Raw genomic sequence first — 25,587 nt, 5'->3', positions numbered from 1 at the left:
TGTAACCTGAAGGCAGCAATGTACAGTGAACTCCAGTCATGGATTATAGCCTATATAAATTCATGGAAGCATGAATTAATGGGTGACTAAATGAATCAACAAGCATTTTTAAACATTTACTACATAACAGGCCAAGTGCTAGGGACACAAAGGAAGATAAAAACACTGTTCCTGCCTTCACATTCTAATTGAGGGAGGCAAGATGCAAACAGCTAGATAGCTACCTAATCAGGGTCTCAAAGTCCACTTGCTTAAGAGTTTCCTTACTGGTGGGGTTTGATTACTCAAGGCTCTGTGTGTAAGGGAAAGAGTTGGAAAGAGTTTGGGAGATGTGAGCTCCTGGTCTTTTGTATTCAATATTTGAAAGAGATTTGTGGTTCTAGAGTATCCTCAGATAGGGGTCCCTGAAGGGAGAGAAAGACTCTGGGAAGACTCCAGCATATAGCTATTCCCAGCTTACTACACTAGAAGCTTTGGGAAATTCCTTTTGAATGAGATCTGGATATTTCATTCACTCTGGTATATTCTCATCTGTATAACTTCTCTGATTTCTGCTTGATATTGGTTACAACAAATGTATTTATTTGCTATTCGATAATTTTTTTGGTGCCATAACCATGCCCTCACTCCCACCTGTTTGGCATCCTGGTGAAACCTATGCAGATGATGCAGGAAGTATCTGGTGGCACAGCGAATTGAACACTGGCATAGACTGAATTTCAACTCTGGCTTCAGACACTGGCTATGTAACCTTGGCTAAATCACTTAATCTCCACAGTCTCCTCAATTGTTACACGGGCATAATAATAGCACCTTACTTCCCAGGCTCCTTGGGAGGACCAAGTGAGATAATATTTGTAAAAAGCACCTGGCATCTAATAGGTACTATGTAGATGCTTATTCTCTTCCCCCCATGAACCCCTTCTCAGAAAAATGTTTTTAAAAGGTTAAAATAAAAGACAAAGGATTAACCAATTATACTGAAATAAAAAATGTCATTGAACATGAAGTGTCAGTGGACACTCTGAGTCTTCACTGTATAACTGGCATTTGGTGGGAAGAGAATCAAACCCTGCATATATACCTAGGGGCACTCTTTCCCCAGTAAGAAATAGTGACCAGGAACCTAATAATTATTTCTCCTAGACGATGTTTAAGGGAGTGGATAGATAAAATTCTAGCCCAGTGACCAGCCTCATTGTTTTTAAAATCTCCCACAGGACGCTGCTCCCCTCCTGGCAGGAATCAAATTCTCTCTTGGAGAAGGGTGGTCAGAGGAGACTTTAGAGATATTTATTCCTGATTCCCCATGACTCCATGAACAGCATCTAGAGGGATCCATGTGGACACATATAACCTACATGAGTACCATGTAAACACACATGTACACATATACATCCTACACATACAAGGGATACAGAGTGAACATGGGAAGTAATTCCAGAGGGAAGGAACTAGTAGTGGGGAGTGGGAGGAATGAGAAAGGTTCAGAAAGAATGAAGTTTGAGGGGCAGCTAGGTGGCACAGTGAATAGAGCACTGGTCCTGGAGTCAGGAGGACCTGAGTTCAAATTCGGCCTTGGGACACAACACAAAACTAGCTGTGTGACCTTGGGCAAGTCACTTAACCCCACTTGCCCTACCTTCCCCCCTCCAAATAAAAAAGAATGAAGTTTGAATGAAGAATTCCATCCTAGCACGGAATAGGATGGTAGAATCCTGGTAGAATTCCCCAGTTCCATCCCCAGCTAGGCTTGAGCTCAGCCGTCTCTCTCTCTCCCTTGTCTCCCAGCTTGGTTTCTGACTCTCTGCCAGAGAAGCTTGCCCACCATGCCTCAATGTGGGTACTTTCTCCCCTGCCACCCAAGAACCCCCTCCTTTCAGCTCCCTATTATGTTATCTTTCTCAACTATAATGTAAGCTTCTTGAGGGCAGGGACTGTCTTCCCTTTGGCTTGTATTCCCAGCACTTGGCACATAGAAAATACTTTAGACATTCTTGTTTCCTTATCTGTAAAATGTCAATAATACTACCTGCAGTGTCTACTTTAAAGGGTTGTTATATAATTCATACCACCTTAGTACTTAGTGGGCATTCAATACAAATCCCTCATTTTGCACAGCAGCAAATTTAGGCCCCATCAAGTTGTGTCTTGTCCAGGCAGAGGTTTAAGTGGTAGTTAAAAGAGGTGCAGGGCACATTCAGCTGAACCTGAGCTCAGTCGTGGGCTGGCTGTGTGACCCTGGGCAAGTCACTTCACCTATTTACCTCCGTGTTCGCCTGTAAAGTGGGTTAAAGCATCCCAGGGTTGTTGTTGTGAGGATCAAATTCCATGGCCTTAAAGCATGATATCAATATTAGTATTAATGCCTAAGGGTTTGAACTCGGGTCTCACCCATACAAACTTCTAATTCCATTGCACCCCGGGGAGGTCACGTTAAGGTCTAGAGCTGGAAGGGACCTTAGAAGCAGGGCATCCCCTCCAACCTCCTCTCTTTTAGAAAGGGGGTGACCTGAAGTTCAGAGACATCCAAGGTTATCTGGGGAAGCACAGAGGGGAAATTCGAACTCAAGGCCTCGGACTCCAGCGTCCGGGGTTTTAATTTCATGAAGCCATTTGCAATGCTGCACTTTGATTCCTCCCTCCCACAGGGAAAAATCCCCAACAACATCTCAGAAAGCGCTACAGAAACCAGACCTCCCCTAACATTCCTCCTCTCCCCTTCCATCGGCTTCTGTCCTTGGGCCCCGCCCCCAGATCAACTGGCCCCGCCCACCCCCGCCCCCGTCCCTGGCCACGCCCCTGCGGCCTCAAGCCTATATAGGCGCGTGACGTCAGCTCGTTTGTTGTCATTGGCGGCTCCCAAGATGGCGTCCATCATGGAGGGGCCGCTGAGTAAATGGACCAACGTGATGAAAGGCTGGCAGTATCGCTGGTTCGTGCTGGACTACAACGCGGGGCTGCTCTCTTACTACACGGTAAGGAAGAGGCCGCTCGCCCGGACACGGGGCTTGGACTTGGGGTCCGGACGGGGCTCGGCCCGCGGGGGGGGGGTTGTTGCTGGGGAGTGGGGGGGGGGGGGGTGGGGGGGGGGGGGGGGGGGGTGGTTGGGGGGGGGGCGGGGGGGGGGGGGGGGGGGGGGGGGGCCTGGCTGCGGCCTGCCAATGAGGAGCGGCGACGTGAGGGCGCGGCCAATGAAGAGGCAAGAACTTCGAGATTTATGGACCGGGCGTGGGCGTGGGGTGGGGTCCCGAAGCCTGCCGGCACGGGCGGGGCTCCGAGTGGCTTGGGGCGGGGGTAGCAGAACTTGTCTGTGGGGGAGGTGCGCGCCCCCTCCTCACTCCACAGTGGACTTCAACGTCCCGGCCACGCCCATCCGCCTTAGGCTTCCTATCTGTGTAATGTGCGTATGGGTGGGCTCCCCCCATTCTAGGGTTGCTCTGCGCCCCTTCCACGCCCGAGGAATCCTGAGATCCAGATGAGCCCGGGGTCGGGGGAGGGGGGGAACCCAAGTCCCGACCCCAATTCCCGTGGGGGCGGGTGTCTAGGTGGGGTCGGCGGAGCGTGGAGGGAGCGCGTGACCTTGGACACCTCGGAGGCGACGGGGCCCCTCCCTCTGGGGCTGCTCCTGACCCCTTGACCTTCAGGGGCCCTCCCCTCCCCCAAGACGTAACTGACGAGGACCCAGCCTCCCAAGCTCAGGCTCTTCTCTTTGGGCCCGCGAACTTGGGGGGGGGGGCGGCGGTGACGACCTTATTTCGGTGTAGCTGGTTCCTTAAAAGCTTTGTTCTGAGAAGGGGGATCCGGGCTTCCCCAGACCGCCACGATGCCCCCAAAGGTCACTGGAGCCGAGTGGCCCGGTGCCCCCTGCTGTGGGAGGAGAGCCCTGCTTAGCGCTGAGGTCAGCCCAGAGCCGCGTTCCCGGGACACTTCGCCCTCCGAGGTGCGAGGCTCGGCCGGGCACAGCCTCCCCTGCCCCGGATGCTCTGGTGCCCCGAGTGCCGAGAAAGTTTGACGTTTCTGTTTCCTCTGCGCTGATGTATGCTGCCTGCCGGGGCCAGTGGTGGAGGGTGGTCGTGGTCTTCAGTCTGTGAGTGTCAGACTGGGACTGGGGTCCTTATCGTGTGCAGTCAGCCCCCTCCTGGGTCCAAAATGAGTCTGGACGAGGTCCCCTTTGTCCCTGAAACTCACGTGGTTGTCTCACTTTTCCTTACTGTCTTTGACACAGATTTCTAGCAGTGGGCAAGTCCCTTAATTTCTGTATAATGCCTCCTTTTCTAATCCTCCCCACACCCCTTAGAAATGGGTAGTTGTGCTAGGGAGGAGAGAGCATCCCTAAAAGGCGAATGGTGCTGTTTGATGGTACTTTGCTCCGATTATTAGTAATAGCAGTGAGGTCCTGGAAGAGAGAGGAGCTGGGGTACTTAATGATCTAGGAAAGTCTTCAGGAGGCTAGTCATCTTACTGTGGTAGCCTTCCTAAGCCTTAGTTTCTTCCTGTAAAATGGGGATAATAATAGACATAGCCCACAGGGTTATTGTTTGGCTCAAATGAAGTAATGGAGGCAGAGCACTTTGCAGACTTTAAAGAGCTCTGTAAATGCCTGATGGGGATGTGGTGTTATTAAGTTGATTGTCCAGAGTCACCAAATCTTGGACTGGCTTGTTCTCTGTTAGGCCCTGGAGATAGAATCATAAGAAATACTGGAGGTTCTGCCCTCAGAGTGCTCAGAGTCAAATGGGGGCCAAAGGTAGAGAAGAAGGATAAGAAACTAGGGTGACCTGGAGAGACAGAAAATTCCAAGCTGTGATTTTATTAGTATTAGAGAGATCCTGTTAATGCTCATTAAGTTGAATTTTAAGCTTTGCAAAATCACATACGGTAGGCTAAATGTTTCCAGCCCTGTAAGAGAGACAGGGGGATGCAGTGAGGGCCTCTGTCAGGGAAACCTGGATCCAAGTACTGAATCTGCAACTTTGTGGCTCTGTGCCCTTGGGCACACTTAACTTCTCAGGGCTCCAGGCCACTCTCTTAAGGGGAGAAGTTGCTGAATACTTCTTGTTGGTCTTGGTTGCTAAATTTCTGCATTACAGTTTCTTTATTGGGTGTTTCCCTATATCAATGAAATTCAGGGTCTGTACAAAAATAAAGTTTTGCTTAGTGTGGTTCACCATTATCTTTAGTTATCTCTGCAGCTGAGGAAAGTGAATATTCAGCTTAAAAGTTGTAAACCCTATAGGTCAAACCTTGAGGGATCTCTAATTTTGTCAGTATCCTCCTCCAACACAGATTGCAAGCCCTCCATAACTTAGTAGATGGTTTTTGAGTTTTGCTGTGGTTGGAAAAACTCTTGCCCTGTGGGTAAGTAACTTCTTGCTATGTTTTTCTGTCTATATTTAGCCAGGTTACTTCTTGAACAGCGGGCATCCTGTCTCAGGGAGTGTGTAAGAACTTGCCCAAGCCTAGGCTTCCCTTAGATTTTACCCTTTAAGAACCTGGCCAGGGTTGCCACACTAAGGCTCTGGGTGGGGTAGGTCTTTAGTGATAAGAAAATCCTATGGCTCAGGTAAATTATCAGGTGATCTGTGGAAACTCAACTTTGATGATAATCTGGAAATCCTACTGAACCTGTCTAGCCACTTCTGGTCTATAAAATCTAGGTAAAGTTTTCATCACTGTGTCCCCTTGTTCTCTGCTACTTACTTGCCTTCTTGCCTTAGCAGAGTGGGTGCTAAGTAAATGTTTACTGAACTAGTGAGTGAACGGTCATTGGTCCATAGTCAAGAGTACTGTGGCTGGCATCGAAATATTCTTCAACCCAAGTGTAGGCTTTGGCTAGGGAGCTAAAAACCGGCCTTGAAAGGGTCTGTGGAAAGCCAAGACCCTTCTTCCCCTCTGTTTTGTGCAGCTTCCCCCCTGCCTCCCCAGGCTTTCAGATCTCTGACAAGTGTCTCTTTGTCCTGTTAGTGGATTCCAGCCATAGCCAAATGTGGTGGCCCTCAAGTCCCTCTGGAGTAGGAAGCCAAAAGGCCACCCTTGCCAAGAGAGTCGAGCTCCCAGTTCTTATGAAGTCCGAGAGAATTTTTCTTCCTTTTCAGTATTCTCTCCATTAAAATTTTAGGCTGGGGTAGAATGGTTGTCAGTGTGTTATATTTGCCCTCAAGCCCAAGTTACAGAAATGCCAGCACTTGTGGGGAGAAGATGGACCCAGTGGATTTAGGAGCCCAGTGGCACGTGTTGGACCTTTCTGATCAGTGTTGAAGGAGACAGGAATGCATGGCTTATGGAGGAATAAATCTTGAACTACTTTGTAGGTCTGTTTAATGGCACGTGTCTCGAGGAGGAGAGGGAGGATCTGCCTAGGATCAGAGAAGAAACATTGAATTTGTACGTCAGAGTTGAAAGACCTGGTTTTGAGCCCTGACTTAACAAACTACATGGTTTGGGGTGTGCTGTTTAAAGTCTTTCGGCCTTCATTTCACTATATGTGAAATGAAAGAATGAAAAAGCATTTTGTGATTTATTCTGTGTGAAGCCTTGGAGATACAAAGAGAGGTCCCTGTCACATGGTAACTCCTTTCTAATATTGGGAGAAGCCTGGAGAGGAGGTCTGGATCAGTAAGACATTTCTATAGCTCTGGGCAGTTTACAAGGTGCTTTTTTCCCAGAGTAGCCCTGGTAGGCTGTAGAATACTGATTTCCACCCCAGTGGTCTTGGGATTGTGCCCTTTTGTCTCCTGATGCTCTTAAAGGCCCTGGCTAGCGCCAGGATGGTGATTCATTTGGCTACTTAAGATAATATGACACAACATATTATGTCATGAGATTGTGAGGCAGCCAGGTGGCATAGTGGATAGGGCACTGGGCCTTTCCTCAGCTGCAGATAGGGATTACGGTAGCACCCAGGGCACTTGATAAATGCTGCTTTCTCTCCCTGTCTCTCCCTCTTCCCCCTCCATCCCTCCCTTCTCTTCCTCTCTCCCTTCAAAAATTGGTGGCCCTGGACTTCTCATTGGCACCCAGAGAGCCCTGGTTGAATTAGACTCTGGGAGTACTGTGACCAGAACCTTGTCATTGGGTGTGGCCGTTTTACTTTCCATGGTCTTAGAAGTCAATGCATTTGCTCAGGACATTAATACCTGTCATCCTGCCAACTCTAGGGCACTTAGCTTTTCATCCTCATAAGAGTACTACCAGATACTTTATCAAATGCCTGGCTAAAATTTAGTTAAACTAAATCTCTAGTTTACCCTTGTGCTTTATGAATTGAATAACCCTAAAAGGAGATGGGGTTAGTCAGCTGGGACCTTCTCTCGCTGAGGCCAGGCTGCCTCTTCATATTCACCAGCCATCTCTTTGATGATCTATTCTGGGATTTTCCTAGGAATCAAACTCAAGCTTACTGATTTATAGTTTGGAGACCTTCACTCTTCTCCAGACTTATTATGTTGTGTATTTCTCCACAGTCTTAAAGATATGACTGACTTTGGTTTAACAATCCTATCTACCAGTTGTTTCCAGACCTGAGGATACAGTTCTTATTGGTCAGATGATTGGAATCCAACAGGGACAGCCCCCTGCTTTTGGGTGTCAAGATGATGTTAGTCTTTTTGCTTCTGTCACTACCAAAAGGTCATCGTTCTTAGCAGAGAAAATGGAAGTGAGATAAAGTTTGGACTTAAACAAAACCAGCCCCTTTTGTCCTTGACGTCTTTTCCAGCCTCAGCTTGTTCTGAATTCTGACAGACCAGAGCCACATTATAATGTTCTTATTATTATCTCTCATTATTTTGCTTTCTTGTTTTTTTTTCCTCCCATAAGTACTTTTTATTTTTCTAGCTATATTTATTGTTTTTTTTTAGAGGTAGTTGAGGTTAAGTGACTTGCCCAGGGTCACCCAGTAAGGATCAAGGGTCTGATGCTAGATTTGAACTCAGGTTGTCCTGATTCCAGGGCTGGTGCTCTGTGCACTGCACCACCTGGCTGCACCTCTGTACATACCTTTTTAAGAGCTGAGTTCATTGATCAGTTCCCTGTATATGATCTCTTTGGATCATTGCCACTTTCACTCTTCGCTGGAGTTATTTGCCTTTGTCTTCAGATTTTGAGTCTTGCAAGTTTTCTGCCTCCGCTTCACTGCTTTCCCCTGTAGACTTCTAGGTCCCAGAATTCTCCCTATCCTTTCTTTGGATTCCTTTGGAATCTGCCCTACCCAAATCTGGGGTGCATGTAAAAAGTGAAAAAGCATATATTAAATGTTTCCTATGTCCCAGGAACTGTGTGTACACTATAAAAGATTCTGAGATCGTCCTTCTCTTTCTCCCACTGCCCCCTGCCCCCCTTCCCGAGCTTACATTCTAGGGGGTGCAGTAGGGGAGTGATCAGGGAGGAGGGTGATTTGTGCCTGGGAAGTTGCAGATATAGCAGTGGGGTTGGAGGATAGATGGCAGGAATGTTCTTTCCAGGAATGGGCATGAGTTTGATTGCTGCTCCCAGAGCAAGAGGTGGGGGGGGGGGGAGGGGGGGGGGGGGGGGGGGGGGGGGGGGCAGATGGCCAGGGGTCATTTTGGTGGCTGCTCACCCTTCAGGATAGCACTGGAGTGCCCACTGGGACTAAATAGCAGCCTGTGCCTGACTTTCTTCCTTGCTGTGGCACAGATGTTAAATGCAGTTGTTCTCATTTCCACCCAGTTCTTCTCATTTCCACCCAGTTAGTGGTGTGACCTTGGGTAGATCAATGTCCCTAGTTTCCTCATCTGCAAAACTAGCAAAGTGACCTAGATGGAGTCCTTTCCAGTTCTCTGTCCTGATCCCAGGCAGAACTGGAATGGATTCCAGCCCAGCCAGAGAAGCCAGCTTCTCTTCCTGCAGCAAGATATAATAATTTGGGAGAAGAACACAAAGTGGGAGCTTCCTTTCCTGCAGCAAATGACATTTGTGAGATGAATATCATGTTTCTAAACACAAGCAGTTTGGACCAGAAAAGAACAGTGTTGGAATGATTGAGCTTCAAACTGAAATCCCCCATCACTGCCCAGAGAGACAACACCCACACCCTCGCTCCATTCCCTTCTCCTTGAAGCAACCTTGGAGGCTGCCTGAAAGAGCTCTCTTGCTTTGCTTTGACTTGGAATTTCCTGAATTCCATGTCGTTCGGCCACATCGAAGTGTCCAGATTGTTTCCAGCTGTGTCTTTGGGGTTGCATTGGCTTTGGTTTTTATTGCAGCACTTCGTATGCTACCTCATTTGTTCTTCACTAGGACAGGGAGTGCAGGTATTATCCCCATTTTGCAGTTGAGAGAACTGTGGTCGGGAAGGGGAAGGGAGAAGGGAGAGAATTTGGAACTGAAAGTAAAATAGAATTGGATTTTAAAAAACTGTCTCACAGATGATAAAGTAATAACTGAAGGCCAAAGTTTGCAGATTATTTGACCTGAATTATTTCAAATAGCTCTGTTTGAGGAATTATTTGAATTATTTCAAACAACTTCCTCAGAAAGCACTATTATTATCCTCATGTTACAGATGAGGAAATTGAGGCTCAGACAGTGTGACTTACCTAGGGTTACATAGCCAGTGAGTGTTATAGCCCAGGTCTTTTGACTCTTGTCTGGTGCTCTTTCCTTATCAACTTGGCCATTGTCTGCTGTGTGGGCTCCTTCCTGCAAGGAGCTGTTTGGGCTTCAGGGAGGTTTAGGCTGTCTGGAGGGGTGGACCTGTGCCTTATTTTCTCTTTTTAGTACCTAGTCAGTCCAGCAGTCTGACTAGTGTTTGGCATGGGGTCTTGGATCTAGTAGATAGACCCCCTAGTGTTCCGTAAATTTCATTGAAACTGACTCTTTTGAAGCAGCCCTCAGAAGGTAACCTCTACAACTTCCTGTTGGTGCTGAGGACCACATTGATGGGCCGGGCACCAGGGCCATCCTCTTTGATCCCCGCTAAGGCTTTTACTCCCATAAAACCTTTGACATTTCACAAGTGCCATATTTTAAGTTTCTTTTAGGTTAGTGAGATGATCAGAAAGTCGACTTAGAAATTTTCTCTTTTCGCTGTTTCCTGGTCAGAAACAGAGAAGAGTATCACAGACTTTTAGAAATGGAAACAGAAAAAGCAAGGAGCTTTCCTGGGGCCCAAGACAGGCCCTCCCTGCAGGATCCTGAGCGTCCTAGCAGTCAGCTGCAGACTGTCCTGAAGTATCCAGACACTGGGCCCTCCATCAGTTCAGTATCTCCTTCTTTCTGTGACACCCCCCCCCCATACCCCAGGGGATTGCTCATATTCCTGGCCTGCTCCTTTGCCTCTCATGGACATTCCCAACACATCTTTTTAGGCACACTCTCACAGGGTGGGTTAGAGGCATCAGTCAGAACAATCAGCTAACACTTATTAAGTGCCTACTGTGTGCAGTGCACTAGACTAGGTTGAGGGAAAAGACACAAGGTTGAGGACAGACCTCATACCTGTTCTTGTGGGTCTTAGAATTAAGGATAAGATAGTAACACAGATGCTTTTTCTTCCTTTTTTTTTCCTCCAGGTGTCTTTATTTTATTCCAAACCTAAGCTAATTTTCTCCTTATTTTGCTCTGCCATTGAAATCTGATAGTTCACACTATACAGATCTAATGCATTTAATTTAATAACATAACAAAGTAAATGACAAGTAAGGCCTCATCTCCCTTTACACAAAGGTTATCACATAACCAGTAATAAAAGGCATAAATAATGGAAAGTATGTAGCCAGAGAACATACATAGTTCTCTATGTATTTGGGAAATGAGGCCTTTAGCAGAGAAACTTGGTTTAAAATTTTTTTCAGTTACCATTACTAACTCTATTTCCTTACATCTCCCTTCCCCCCATTCTGTTCTCTCTCTCCTTTGACCCTGTCACTCTTCAGAAGTGTTTTGCTTCTGACTGCCTCCTCCCCCAGTCTGCCCTCCATTCTGTCACACACACCGCTTTATCTTATCCCCTTCCCCACTACTTTCCTGTATAGGAAGTTAGATTTCTATATCTAATTGCATGTGTATGTTATTCTCTCTTTGAGCCAATTCTGATGAGAGTAGGGTTCACTCACACTCCACCTTTTTTCCCCTCCACTGTAAAAGCTTTTTCTTGGCTCTTTTTTGTGAATTTATTGAGTCATTTTTAAAAGGCATTTGGAGGGGCTTGGGGGAGAGCTCAGAGTCCCTGCCTTTGCCTTGCCATGTTGACTATTCCCCTTCTCCTCCCCAAAAAGGCTTTTGTGGCCTTTCTTGGTACTCTTTGTAATACCATTTGCACATGAACAAGCTCAAACACCAATTTCCAAACACCAGTTTCCAAAGGAACTTTTCTGAAGTTGGAAACCACCTGCTGGGTTGGGGTTGGGGTTGGAGCAAGAATTTCAAACTCGCGTTTCCATCTTGTGCTGTTGTTACTAGTGCACACTGTTCTAGTTTGGCAGGTAGAACTGCTTGTAGAGTAAGGGTTATCTCTGTAGCTCTTTAAAAACAAATCCAAAAATACAGTGAAATACCCAGGTGGGACCTGGGGGAGCTTTAGCAGTGACTCACTCGACCCACCATGAAAGTCTATGGTTTTCCACTTTGATATTTTGCTTTCTGTGGTCTCCTTGTGATTTCAGATGGTGAGAAAGCCTTTTTCAAATAAGGGGGACAAGACCCTGAGAATTCAGCAATTTGGTTGTTTCCACCTGAAATGTAATGCTGGAGTCAGCTGAAAAGAATGTTATCATTTCCTGAAGGCAAGTTCTGGCTCGGCATCATGGGAAGCCCAAAACATCAGGATTATCCATCCCCTGGGTCTCTGCTCCTCATTTATCCCTTCTAGGCAGAGTTTGTAGTGAGCACTGACAATTTAATATCTTAAGCAGCCAAACAAGCAAAATCTGTGCCCCTAGACAGATGACCATTATTCGCACAAATAGCAAAGGACTGACCAGTGCCTTCCCCACAATCAGGGATACCCTGAAGCTGATAGTGCTGTCTGTGGTTGGCTGAAGCTCCTTGGGCCCAGGCTCATCTGGAGTGTTGAAACCTTGATTCCTGTGGAAGTTCATGTCTACAAATTCAGTCCTCATTCCACCGTACCACATTGCCTCTGAGGAAATAAGACCAAATCCACGCTGCCCACTGACTACTTACTGTCCAGAAATAAGATCGGATTCAGTTTGGTGGCAGACACTAAGCTTTGTCTATGCTGGGTCATGTTTGATGAAATAAAATAAATACTGTTTTTGCTAGGTGTGGTCCCTGCCCTCCCAGAACTCAGAGTCACACACCCAGTCAGCCCTTACCCATGTCTACCTATGAATTCATGATAGAGGGTCTACCCAGTGTGTGAAGGGTAGGATAGCCTTCCTCATTCCCTCCTGACATTGAGAGAGCACTAGGGAGGACTCTGACTGTCCACATTCCAGCCTTTGCCCTTGACCAGCCCATCTTTTTCCTGTCATATAATTCTTTGAAAATCTTTTATCTTTTGGACTTTCTTCTTGCTCGTGTGCTGCAATCTGCTCACAATCAACATTTGACTCTCTAAGAAGAATTGCTGGTGGCAATTGTCTGGAAGCTGGAAGTGGTAATTAGAAATAAGAATTATCCCATTTCCCCTTCTAGGACCAGTGTGACAGAGGTTGGGCCAGGTGGAGGGATGATGGGAGAAGGTATAGGCAGTGCTGGGGATGATGGTCAAAGGTCCGGTGTCATTTGGAGAAGCCAGGTATCTGTGTGTGCTGGTCAATAGAAGGAGTGTGAGAAGGGAAATTTAGTCATTATGGAATGAGAATTCCAAAGGACATTGCAGAAGGAGCGGGCAGAGTTAGGAAGGGAGGGCTGAGGAATATTGGGATGAGAATAAGAATTGGGGGAGGGACTTTTATTCCTAGGCGGCAGGTAAGTAATGAAGGGATAGGGAGGGTAATTTAGAGGTGGGAATCTAGTTTTCTAGCTCTAGTGATAGCAAAAGGTGACCAATGAATTAGAATGCTTAATCTGGGGGTTCTGCTATGGGTCTTGGTGGCTCTTCCCAGTGAGTAGAGCAGTGATGTGGGCCTAGCCTGCAGTGCGGGTCTGTCCCTTCACTGTCGTCTCTCAGCATCCTCTCTATCTCTGAAGTTTACTCTTGTTGAAGCCCTGGTGGCTGTTGTCTTAGCTGCTCCCAAGGTCATTCTTCCTCTTTATCAAGGAGTTCAGTACTAGGTGTCCTGTGTTCCCATCCTCCTGTCCTTGTTTAAGGGGACTTCAGAATTTATATTGATGTTTTCCCAAACACTCTTACCTTCCTAGTCCATCTTCTCAAATCACCGTGACCTTCATGCCCTATGTCAGCCACGCTAGGATGGTCACATTCTAGATCTCATCATTAGCCACAAATGTTCTGCTTTCTTAATCAAAAACAAAAATAGCAACAAGGAAAATTCTGACATTGCTCTACCTGACCATAATTTCTTATCCCTCTTAAACACATATTTTACCTGTACAGCACCTCCAGTCTCTCTGCCCCTTAGTACTTTCTCTGCATTTCCCTCTCCCTCTGCATTCTCTTTATTCCCTTCCCAAAGTTTAACTCCAGCTGTTGCTCTGATTGCTTTCTCGAACTGAGCCTTATTGTTATTTAGCCAGATCCCAACCCTGCATTCTTCCTCCCATTCACACTTCCTCCTCACTGGCTGCTGAATGGAACTGGAGTATAGTACAGATTTTTGTTATTTAACCTCCACCAATCAGTCTTTTTATTTCTCCTTAATTGATTCCTCTTCTCCCCATGCCCCAGACCTTCTCTCTTCAAGGCTTTCACACATCCTCTTTATTCTACCTCTTACTTGACTCTTGACTCTTTACTGAGAAAGTTGAGGCTTTTAGTAGATTGTAAGCTCTTTAAGGTCAGGGTCTTTCAGCCTCTTTTTTGTCCTTAGTGGTTGGCATATAGTAGGTGCTTAATAAATGTTTGTGGTTGGATGTGTGGTTGGTTTGTCTTATGTTCTTCAAGGGAGACATCAGGAAGGTGATGACATGACTTGTATTGCATTGGATTTGAGTGAGGGAAGGCTGTGCAAAGTCAGGAGCCTCACTTTCTCCTCCAAAGCCATCTGGGTCCAGTGGTCAGATACAGATCCTGATGACGACTGTAGATGGCCCAGAATGCAGTGAGGGACCTTGGCCTGTTTAAGCTGAGGTCTTTCTGAGATCTCACTTTGAGTGAGGTAACTCCCATTCAGTGAATAACCCTGTTGAAGACGTGAACCAGGGGACTGAGCTCTGTCTTTTCCCCTTCATCTTGAGAACCCTGGACATCATCCTTTACTCTCTCTGCTCCTTTCCTCTAGTCGCTGACAGTGAAGTAGCCTGTCTCCTTGCCAATGCCAACCCCTCAACAAGTACCCTTGATCCAGTCCTCTCCCTCTATTGGTTTATTTCCTGTTGCCTTCAAACACGCCCAGATTTCTTCTATCCTTAAAAAACCTTGCCATCTCCTCTACTGATGATCTTTTGTTTCTCCTCCTCTTTCCAGCCATTTGTTGTTCAGTCATTTGTTTGTGTGTGACTCTGCATGACCCCATACAGGGTTTTCTTGGCAGATATACTTGAGTGGTTTGTCATTTCCTTCTCCAGTAGATTAAGGCAAGTACAGGTTAAGTGACTTGGCCAGGGTCATACAGCTAGTGAGTATTTGAGGCTGAATTTGAACTCAGGTCTTTCTTTCTCCAGCACTGAGCCTCCTGCATGTCTAGATGAAGCTCTCTGTGCTCGTTGCTTCTACTTTCTTTCCTCTCATCCTTCAATCCTTTACAGTCTGGTTTCAGATCTCAGGAAACCCTCCAGTGTGACCAGTGATCTCTTAATCACCAGATCCAGTGGTCTTTCTTTCAGACCTCATCCTTTTCAACCTCTCAGTATGCTTGACTCTATCCAGTAGTTTCTCCTGGCTACTCTCCTCTGAGTTTTCACATCTTTTCTTCTGGTTCTCCTCTGACCTGTGGGCTCTTCCTTTAGTCAGTAGGAGTTGACCCAGCCTTCCTTGCTGGCTCATCACCCATATCACCCCCCTCACCATGGTGACACCACAATTCCTGACTCTTCTCTCTTCTTGATGAGGAGCTTCTATGGGTGTAATCATCATTGCTACATGGCTTTCGATCTGTATTACCTGCCCTTTTCGCTCCTTGGCACCAATCCTCTGTAGCCAGCTGCCTTGTGATAATTTTGTTATGAATGCCACGAGGCATGGCAACGTTAAGATGTCCATAACAGTTTATTTTTTCTTCCAAACTCACCTCTTTAACAAAATAGTGTGTTTCTGTGTAGGGCACCCCCATTTTTCCAGTCTCCCCATTTTATGGCATTCTGTTTGACTTCTTCCTTGACTTACAGATGAAGAAGCTGAGGCCCAGAGAAAAAATAAACCTTGACAGCAGTCTATGAGAGATTAAATAACAAAGCTATGGCCTAAAGGAAAGAAGGCTGATCTGATGACATTTGCTGCTTAAAGGCAGTACAAAATTCAACAAAACTCCAGGTCTTGGAATGCAGCAAGGCTATGTTAATTTAGTCAGAGCTTGCTTGTGTCTGTTCATCCATAAAACTACAAAACAAGGGTTTGAATTAGATGGTATCTGAACCCCCTTTCAGTCCTAAGTCATGTGAACACAAATGGGCCTGGCAAATTTAAGTGAAAATGGAGTTTACAAAACAGACAGATTAAGGGATAATTGTTTTTTTTTTTTTAAAAGGATTCACCTACTTTAAATAGTGGATTTAAAACCTAACTGAATGTATAGTTAAATAATTGAACAGATATTAAACACCTGCCATATGTTGGGTTCCAGAAATATACAGATAATTTTTGCCTTCAGGGAATTTGCATTTTCCTGCTTGTAGGATGTTAATGGTATAACTCATTGCACTGAATGTATATAGCTTTATGGTTGATAAAGTGCTTTTCAGACATTGTCTCATTTGAGCCTCACAGAAGCCCTGAGAGGTTTATTACATTCATATAGATGAGCAAACAGGCTCAGAGGGGAAGTGACTTACTAGGGGGTCACACATACACAGTCTTTGTCTGAGACATGATTGGAAACGAGCTCTTCCTGACTCCATCTCCAAACCTCTGTTTTCTCCTGGGTTCTGGACCTACATTTCCCTTCCTTCCTTCCTGCCTTCCTTCCTCCCTCCCTCCTTCCCTTCTTCCCTGCCTCCCTCCCTTCCTTCCTTTCGGACGGAGGGGCGATTGGGGGTAAGTGACTTGCCCAACCAGTGTCACACAGCTAGTAAGTGTGAAGTGTCTGAAGTCGGATTTGAACTCAGGTCCTCCTGTCTCCAGGGCTGGGACTCTATTCTCTGCACCACCTAGCTGCCCTGGACCTACATTTCAACCATTTCCTACATCCCTCCTTTTCTGAAATCTTCCTCTAGTCCAGTTGCACTGACCTTCACAGGTGCTTGAGGTCTTCCAGCTCTCTATGCTTTTCTTCAGGCCAGTCCCCTGGCTGAAAAGGCTCAATGTGATGTCAACCTGTAAGCAAGCATTAATTGCTTACTATACATCAGGCACCATACTATGCTTTTTGGGGTACAGAGAAGCATCTCTGCCCTAGAGGAGACAACATTCAAAGAACTGTGTCTGCACATACCAGTTAGTGTACATAGGAGGTCATTTCAGTTGAGAAATTGTTAGCAGCTGAGGAGACCAAGAAAGGCTTCTTGATAAAGGTAGGCCTTGCTCAGAGCCTGAACAAAGCCAGGAAAGCCAAGTAGAAGTTGAGGTGAAGTGGGAGAACGTTTGGGGAATGGGGGATAGTCAGTCCAGAGGCACAGAGTGGGGATGGCAATCCCTGTAACTGTAGGGGCTGAGCTTTCCGGAGCTGATGGACTTGGGTGTTATTTTTTTTCCCTGCAAGCTTAGAGGCCTGAGAGGAGTTTGTGTATTTAAGAGGGCAATGGCCCAGCTTCACTGTGTCTACAAGTACGAAAATTATGAATTGTACTGAATTTAGAAACTTTAACTCTCAGGTTTTTTTGCCGAAGAAAATGAAATGTTCTGAGTTTGAAGTGCAGGCACATTAAACATTGACCTGGTTTACCCTGTGAACTAGGCAGAGAGTGGGTTGTTCAAATCTAATTAATTTTTGTCAATGATTGATGTAGGTGCTCACTTCCTTGTCTCTAGCTTCTTCATGAATGGCAGGTAGTTACTGGGACAGTTTGCAGATCCCCAAGTTGGTTAATTCCTCCCTCTGTTCTGTTAGAACTCTTTGAAAGTTAATCTCTCCAGACATTAAAGAAAATGCAAACAAAACTTTTTTGATTGCTATTGAGGCTATCCCAGTTCTTTTCGTTTGGCTCACTTCTTGTGTAGTCATTATAAGGATCTGATTGAAGTCGTCTTATTAGGCTAGTTCCCAAATACCTTGTGTCATAACTGATACTTTAACTCCTTCTATATAACTTTTGCCTGGATTTCTAATTTAGAATAAGAAATATTTCAAAATACCAAATCTGTTCTCTTTTTCTCCCCCCAGTTCAGTTTGGATCTCTGCTCTTTCTCATTGAATATTGGTACATTTGCGAGATACTTTATATGACAATGGCCTTACTCTGGTTACTTTTCTGAGCTTGCATTTGGATAGATTGAGCTTAAATATGATTGTGAGAAAGCCTTGCGTTAATAAAAGTGGGGGACAGCAGGGACATCAACCTCCAGATGATGCAGTTTGCAGCAGGAAGCCTGAATACTTAACACTGGGATAAATGCTGCTTCTGTGACTTACTAATTATAGTTAAGTATTGCATAGAACTGAGGCCTTAAAGCATTTTGGAATTCAATCCCATTTCTCTGGGTATATTGTGAGAGAGATTACTAGTACATCTGTCTTATGGAGTAGAACATTTGAGGCTGAGATACTTTGGCTTCCTGGGGTGTTGTGAGAATTCAGGGCAGTGATGTATGGAAAGCATGATCTTAAAGTGACCTGCTGCTGCTCTTGCTGACAAAAGAAGTCAGGCTGTGATTTGTGCCAGAGATGCTCAGAAGGAGGAAGTCAGGGTCATAGCAGGGTTCTTGGAGAAGCTGAGCCTTGAAGGAAAGGGGGAGGGCTTTTCTTGGGAGGAGCTTGTGGCTGTTTCCTTCCATTCCCTCTTGACTCTCAGTGAATGAAGAAACATTTATTAAGCCCCTGCTGTTTGCATTAGGGATACAAATGGAAAGGCAAGACAGCCCCTGTTCTCAGGGAACCCACAGTCTAATGGAGGAGACAGTCCCTGGAGGATGTTTTCTGTGGCAGATCCATTGGAGAGACCCCAGTGGTCCTCAGGGCACAAAGGCAAGGTAAACATCTTTATTGTCATTTTCTTTAAGAACCATCATTTTCTGATGCTGAGGTGTTTAACAGCGCCAAAGACACCTTTCTTTTCCAGGTCTCTTTAGTAACTGTGGCTATAAGATGACAGGGACTGTAGCAGTTGTGGGGGCAGTTACAAGTTCTTGTCTCCTGAAGGGTTGCTCCCCTGGGTGATGGTTGTGGGGGTTATGCTGAAAGTAGGTACCTTGACTTCAAACAGGGCTCTAGTGATTCATGGAACTCTTGAGTATAGGGTCCTAGGCTGTCTTCTTCTAGGTCTGAGGGGAAGCTATGGGCAAGGTGGCAGTGAGCAGTGGTTTAACCCTCCTTTCTCTCCTTAAGAGTGCCTTGCTACTTCAGCTAGACTGGCTTGCCTGCTCCATCAATAGCTACTGGTGGTGGTACGACTGTTGACTTACAAGTTAACTTGTAATTCTTGTAACTATTAGTTCAATTGGAAGGAGTTCTATATAGACGAAGGGTGAGGATATATTAGGTGACTTTGATGGAATGATAGAAAAAAAATTAAGAGGTGAGAAAGGGGATTACATTGGGAACAGAAGTAAGGGAGACGTTGAATGGGACCAGATATAAAGCAGTAATCATCAAAACTATGTGGTGCTGGCTAAGAAATAGAGTGGGGGATTACAGGAATAGATTAGGTACATAAAAAGGTACAGTAGTAAATGACCACAGTAATCTAGTGTTTGATAAACCCAACGATCCCAGCTTCTAGGAGAAGAACTCACTATCTGACAAAAACTTCTGGGAAAACTGGAAAACAATATTGCAGAAAATAGGAATGTACCAAGATAAAGTCAAAATGGGTACATGATTTAGACATAAAAGGTGATGATACCATAAGCAAATTAGGAGAATATAGAATAGGTTACCTGTAAGATCTATGGAGAAGGGAAAATTTTATGACTAAACAAGATAGAGAGCATTACAAAATGCAAAATGGATAATTTTGGATTAATGCAAAATGGATAATTAAAAAATTTGCCCAAGCAAAACCAGTGCAACCAAGATCAGGAGAAAAACAGAAAGCTGGGAAACAATTTTTATATCAGATATCTCTGATAAGGCCTCATTTCTCAAACATATAAAGAACTGAGTCAAATTTATAAGAATACAAGTCATTCCTCAATTGATAAATGGTCAAAGGATATGAAAAGACAGTTTGCAGGTGAAGAAATAAAAGCTATCTATAGGCATATGAAAAAATGTTCTAAATCATTATTGATTAGAAAAATGCAAATTAAAACAACTCTGATATGTACTGCCTCATGCCTAACAGATGGGCTAATATGACAGAAAAGAAAAATGATGAATGTTGGAGAAGGGATGTGGGACATTTGGGGCGTTGATACGCTATTGGAAGAGTTGTGAACTGATCCAGCCATTCTTGAGAGCAATTTGGAGCTAAGCTCAAAGGGTAATCAAACTGCATACCCTTTGATCCAGCATTATCACTACTAGGTCTGTATCCCAAAGACTTACATGAACTGATACAAAGGGAAGTGAGCAGAACCAGAAGAATATTGTACTCAGTAACTGCAACATTATATGATGATTTAGCTATAAATGATTTAGCTATTCTCATCAATACAGTGATCTAAGATAATTCCAAAGGGCTCACGAGGAAAATGCTCTTCATATCTGGAGAAAGAACTGATGGAGTCTGAATGTAGATCTAAGCATACTATCCTTACTTTCTTGTGGTTTTTTTTTTAGGTTTGTTTCTTCTTTCACAACAGGACTAATATGGAAATGTTTTATATGATTGCATATTTTATATATATATATATATATATATATATAACCTATATCGTGTTGCTTACTGTCTTCAGGAGGCAGAAAATTTAATCAAAATTTTTTAAAGATGAAGGTTAAAATTTGTCTTTACATGTAATTGGAAAAAAAAATAACATTATAAAAAAAGAATTAATAGACTAAGTATATTAAATTACATGCCTTCTCAAGGAGAAGCCAGGGCAGGAGGGAATATGGAACTTAAAATTTAAAAGAAAGTTAAAAAAAAGTTTTTATATGTAATTGAGGAAAAAAAAGTTCTTTAAAAAAAGATTTATTAGACTACCTGAAAGCCATGATTAAAACAAAACAAAACCAGAGGCTAGAGATCTTATTTTGAGAAGTATTTAAAAAAAAATACCCATGGGGCTGCTAGGTGGTGCAGTGAATAGAGCACTGGCTCTGGAGTCAGGAAGACCCGAGTTCAAATTCGGCCTCAGACGCTTGACACTCTTACTAGCTGTGTGACCTTGGCAAGTCACTTAACCCCAATTGCCTTGCCTTCCCCCTGCCAAAAAAAAAAAAGGAAGCGCGCACGCGCGCGCACACACACACACACATACTCACACACACACAACTACCCTGATTTCTTAGAACCAGAAGGGTAAAATAGAAATACAAAGAATCTAACAATTACGTCCCAAAAGAGATTCCCAAATGAAAATTCCCAGGAATGTTATAGTTAAATTGTAGAGCTCTCAGGTTAAGGATTGCAAGTGGCCAAAAAGAAATAATTCAAATATCATGGAACCAGTAAGAATAACACAAGATTTAGCAGTTTCTACATTAAAGGATTCTCTGGAGGACTTAGAACATAATATTCTGGAAGACAAAAGAACAAGGATTACAACCAAGAATCACCTATCCAGCAAAACTGAGTATAATCCTTCAGGAGGAAAAATGGACATTCAAAGAAGAGGACTTTCAAGTATTCGTGATGAAAAGACCAGAGCTGTATGGAAAATTTGATTTTCAAATACAAGACTCAAGAGAAGCATAAAAAGGTAAACCAGAAAGAGGAATCATAAAGGATTCAGTAAGGTTGAATTGGACATTTACATGGAAAACTGATAATTGTAACTCCTAAAACCCTTCTCATTATTAGGGAAGTTAGAAGGAATATACATAGCCAGAGGGCATGAGTGGGAATTCAGTATGATGGGATGATTATCTGAAAAAATAAAATTAAGGGGCAAAAAAGGGGAATGCACTGGGAGAAGGGGAAATTGAGAGGTAGAATGAACTAAATCATCTGACATAAAAGAAAGAACTTTTACAGTGGAGGGGAAGATGGGGGAGTTGGGGAGGTGGCACTCCAACCTTACTCTCATTGGAATTGTCTCAAAGAAAGAATAGCATACACACTCAATTGGGTATTGAAATCTCTCTTACCATACAGGAAAGTAGGAGGAGAAGGCAATTAGAGAAGGGGCAGGGGCTCATGGATTTGGGGAGGTAAAAGAGTCAAAACACCTTTGAAAATGGATAGAGTAAAAAGAGTAAGAGAAAATAGGATGGAGGAAAATACATAGTAATCCTAACTAAAAAAATTCTTACAGCAAGTTTCTCTCGTAAAGACCTCATTTCTCAAAAATATAGAGAACTGAGTCAGATTTTTAGAAAAAAGGGCCATTTCTCAATTGATAAATGATCAAAGGATATGAACAGGCAGTTTTCAGACAAAGAAATTAAAGCTATCTGGTTAAATGAAAAAATGCTCAAGATCACTACTGATTAGAGAAATGCAAATTAAAACTCTGAGGTACCACCTGTAAGGCCAAAGCAAAAGCAACTTCCAGGGTTCGGATTATGAGCATAGTAAACTCCCCATTTATTCAGTAATAAATTAAGGCAAAACATTCACAGAAAAGAGAAAATCAAAATACAGAGTAACTCAATCATTTAGTAAGTCCTCAATTCAATCACAAAGTACAAAAGTTAAAGTACTCCACCTCTGAATTGACTACATTCATTTAGTCAATCACAAAGTCTTCTCTTTTCTCAAAGAGATTAGTTTCCAATCATAAACAAAGTACATTCATTTGGTCAGTCACAAAGTAAAAAGGCCAAAAGTTTTCCACCCCTGGATCACAACAGAATCACAATAACATCCATCACCACCCTCTTAAGGGGCAGTGGAAGGCACAAAGGCCATCCACACCTAGGTCACTACTAGGCTACAGTATCATCACAGCATTCAGTACCCAAGGAGAGGTCTTTTTTTCATCTTGACCTGAGGCAAGATCTCAGCACTTTCTGTTCCTGGGAAGACACAGCTCAACAAAGACACTAACAAACGTATACATTGCTAGTGCCCTCATCAATTTATTCTCTGTCTATGAAATCAACTTAGACCCAACAACAAGGTCTGAGGAATCAGCACGAATCATCAGTACAGTCCCAGGTCCCCTGAAAACATCAGCAAGACCCTCCTCCAGGATTTCTGTAAACATGCAACAAGAAAATCCTCTTTCAGGGCCTCTGAACCAACAGCAAGCTTCCAGAACTTCTGCAACTACAGCAACGTCCTCCATCAGCAGATGAATCTGACAAAGTAACATCAAAACAAAGTGCCGGCACCACAGTCATACTTCCTCCCAGTTCTCCTCTCTTCTCATTTCTCAGAAGTTCTCAATTCAGCCTTCAGATGCTGGCTCCCAGAAGTTCTTCTGGTCTCTCTCAGTTTGTGCCTCCCTCTATACACAGCACCACTTCCTTACAGTTCAACCCCCTCTCAGCATGTCAAAAAGTCTATCCCATTGTGGGGTTCAAATTCTATTACCATTACGCCACCCCACACCTCTCAGATTGGCTAATATGACAGAAAAGGAAAATGACAAATGTTGGAGGGGAAGTGGGACAATTGAGACATTAATGCATTGTCGGTAAGACTGTATACTGATCTAGCCATTCTGGAGGGCAATTTGGAATTATGCCCGAAGAGCTATAAAACCATGAATATACCCTTTGACTAAGCAATACCGCTTTTAGGTCTGTATCCCAAATAGCTAAAAAGCAAAAAGGAAAAGGACCTTTATGTACAAAAAATATTTATACCAGCTCTTTTAGTCATGGTTGTAATGGGAATGTAAATTTTTAAGATCTTCCCTGCCCCTAGGCTAAAGTGCACCTGGAGCCTGGGGTGGGAGGCTTGTTTTTCAGTAGATACTTCTTGATTGGCCAGTGAGTCAATAAGGTTGTTACATTCTCTGAGCCAGGAGAAGGCTATATAAGCCCTGATGTGTAGCTTTGTTTTGGGGCTCACTTTGAGAAGTGTTCTGTGATTTGATCAGATGAAACTCTGGAAAGCCGTTGTCCAGAGCCTCCCAGCTTTGAAACCCAGATGTTGTTTGGTATGGATGTAATGGTTAGACAGTTGATCTGTTTCTCTGTCTTGATAATTCTGCCTGTATACTTTGAAGTTCAGGGTGCTGACCTCTTTCCCCTGAACTAGGTAAATGATACATATCTGACTGATTAAAGTAAGCTTGTTAACCCATTTTGAGTTGCTTTCCTTTATCAAAGCAGATCCAAGAACCTGTATGGGCAGCCATCCTGAGGACGCTTGGGGTGCTTGCTGCTACAGTGGCGAAGAATTACAACTGGAGAATGGCTGGACAAGTTGTATATGATTGTGATGGAATACTAAAAGAAATCAGGATGCTCTCAGAAAAAAACTTGGAAAGACTTCTATGAACTGATGTAAAGTGAAGTGAACAGAACCAGGAGAATAATAATTTATGATGATCAACTATGAATGACTTAGCTATATTCTTATTAATACAGTGACCCAAGACAATTTTGAAGACTTAGGATGAAAAATTCTATCCCTCTCTGGAGAAAAAACTGATGGAGTAAAAATGTAGTTTGAAGCTAACTTTTTCTTTATTTTTCTTCAGTTTTATTTGTGTGTTTTCTTTCACAACATGACTAACATGAATATGTTTTGCATGACAGCCCAAGTATGATTGATATTAAATTGCTTGCCTTCTGAATGAGAGGGAAAAGGGAGGGAGGGAGAGAATTTAGAACTCAAAAATTCTAAAAAACAAATGTTAAATTTTTTTTACATGTAATTGGGGAAAATAAAATATTAAATTTTAAAAATAAATGTAAAAGTCAATAAATGACTTTGGAAGCATAGATTAAAAATTAATTAGAAATTAATCCAATCCTAAAGAATGAATGGGTCACATAGTAAATCTTAGAAATAGTCAATAATTTCATTAAAGAGAATGACAATTATGAGATAACATACCAAAATTTATGGGATACAATCAAAGTAATACTTAGGGGAAAATCTTATCTCTAACCACCTTCATCAGTAAAAGAAAGACCAGATCAATAAATTGGGCATGCAACTAAAAAAAACCTAGAAACATTCAAAATCCTGAAACACCAGAATAGAAATCCTGAAAATTAAAGGAAATAGTAATAAAATTAAAAGTAGAAAAATGAGGATCTGGTTTTATGGGGGAAAAATAAAATATTTGATTTTTAAAAAAGAAAAGAAAACCAAATTACTAGTATCAAAAATGGAATCAGTGCACCACCAATGAAGATGAAATCAAAGCAATTATTAGGAACTATTTTGCCCAATTATATGTCAATAAAGCTGACAATCTAAGTGGGATGGATGAATATTTACAAAAATATAAATTGCCCAGATTAGCAGAAGAGGAATTAGAATATTTAACCCTGTCTTCGAAAAAGAAATTGAACGTCATAAATGGACCAGATGAATTCAGAAGTGAATTCTATCAAACACTTAGGGAACAATTAATTCCAATACTATATAAACTGTTTGGAAAAACAGACAAAGGAGGAGACCTATCAGTTTCCTTATATGATACAAATATAGTTTTGATACTTAAACCAGGGAGAATAAAAACAAAGGAAAGAAAACTGTAGACCAGTTTTGCTAATACTGATGCAAAAATTTTAAATAATGTACTGACAAGGAGATTATGGCAATACATCATAAAGGATATAACTATGACCAGGTGAGATTTATAACAGGAATTCAAGCCTGGTTCAATATTAGGAAAACTATTTGCATAATTGACCATTATCAACAACAAAAACAAAATCATATGATCATTTCAGTAGATGCAGAAAAAGCTTTTGACAAAGTACAGCACAAATATAGGAAATGGTCCTTTTCTTTATGCTTTTTTTTTGGAGGGGCAATTGGTGTTAAGTGACTTGCCCAAAGTCACACAGCTAGTTTTTGTGTTACGTGTCTGAGGCTGGATTTGAACTCAGGACCTCCTGACTCCAGGGCCGGTGCTGTATTCACTGTACCACCTAGCCGCCCCAAAATGGTGCTTTTCTTAAAATGATTAGTAGTATCTACCTAAACTCAAGAGCAAGCATTATCTGTAATGGGGATTAACTATAAACCTTCCCAGTAAAATTAGGGGTGAAA

General features: G+C 43.3%; 1 protein-coding gene and 1 long non-coding RNA gene across 11 annotated transcripts in view; both read left to right on the top strand.

Annotated features, from left to right (window-relative positions):
- The first annotated feature begins 2,825 nt into the window (after positions 1–2,825).
- The window catches only part of LOC138165352 (oxysterol-binding protein-related protein 9), a 163,885-nt gene continuing 141,123 nt past the window's right edge, over positions 2,826–25,587 (top strand). For 6 of the 9 annotated variants that reach the window (XM_069093592.1, XM_069093591.1, XM_069093589.1 and 3 more), the window contains exon 1: positions 2,848–2,978. In XM_069093592.1, coding sequence (XP_068949693.1) covers positions 2,900–2,978 — 79 coding nt within the window. In that variant the 5' untranslated portion in view covers positions 2,848–2,899. Of the gene's footprint in view, positions 2,979–25,587 lie in introns of all 9 variants that reach the window. The other 3 variants (XM_069093597.1, XM_069093596.1, XM_069093595.1) reach the window with 2 other exon arrangements.
- Positions 3,273–24,036, top strand: LOC138165354 (uncharacterized). Of its 2 annotated transcripts, XR_011169343.1 has the most exons (4): positions 3,286–3,403; positions 11,628–12,583; positions 18,196–18,331; positions 23,685–24,036. It is a non-coding gene; the product is annotated as an uncharacterized lncRNA (long non-coding RNA). The 2 variants fall into 2 exon arrangements; XR_011169344.1 differs by lacking the exon at positions 11,628–12,583 and having other exon boundaries at positions 3,273–3,403.

This window comes from Petaurus breviceps, unplaced genomic scaffold (genome assembly GCF_028583685.1).
Source record: "Petaurus breviceps papuanus isolate PSGF00001 unplaced genomic scaffold, PetGlider_PUasm1.0 208, whole genome shotgun sequence".
In the NCBI taxonomy this organism is placed as follows: Eukaryota; Metazoa; Chordata; class Mammalia; order Diprotodontia; family Petauridae; genus Petaurus; species Petaurus breviceps.
The sequence above is the reverse complement of the archived record's forward strand: the minus strand, read 5'-3'. Positions and strand labels throughout refer to the sequence as shown.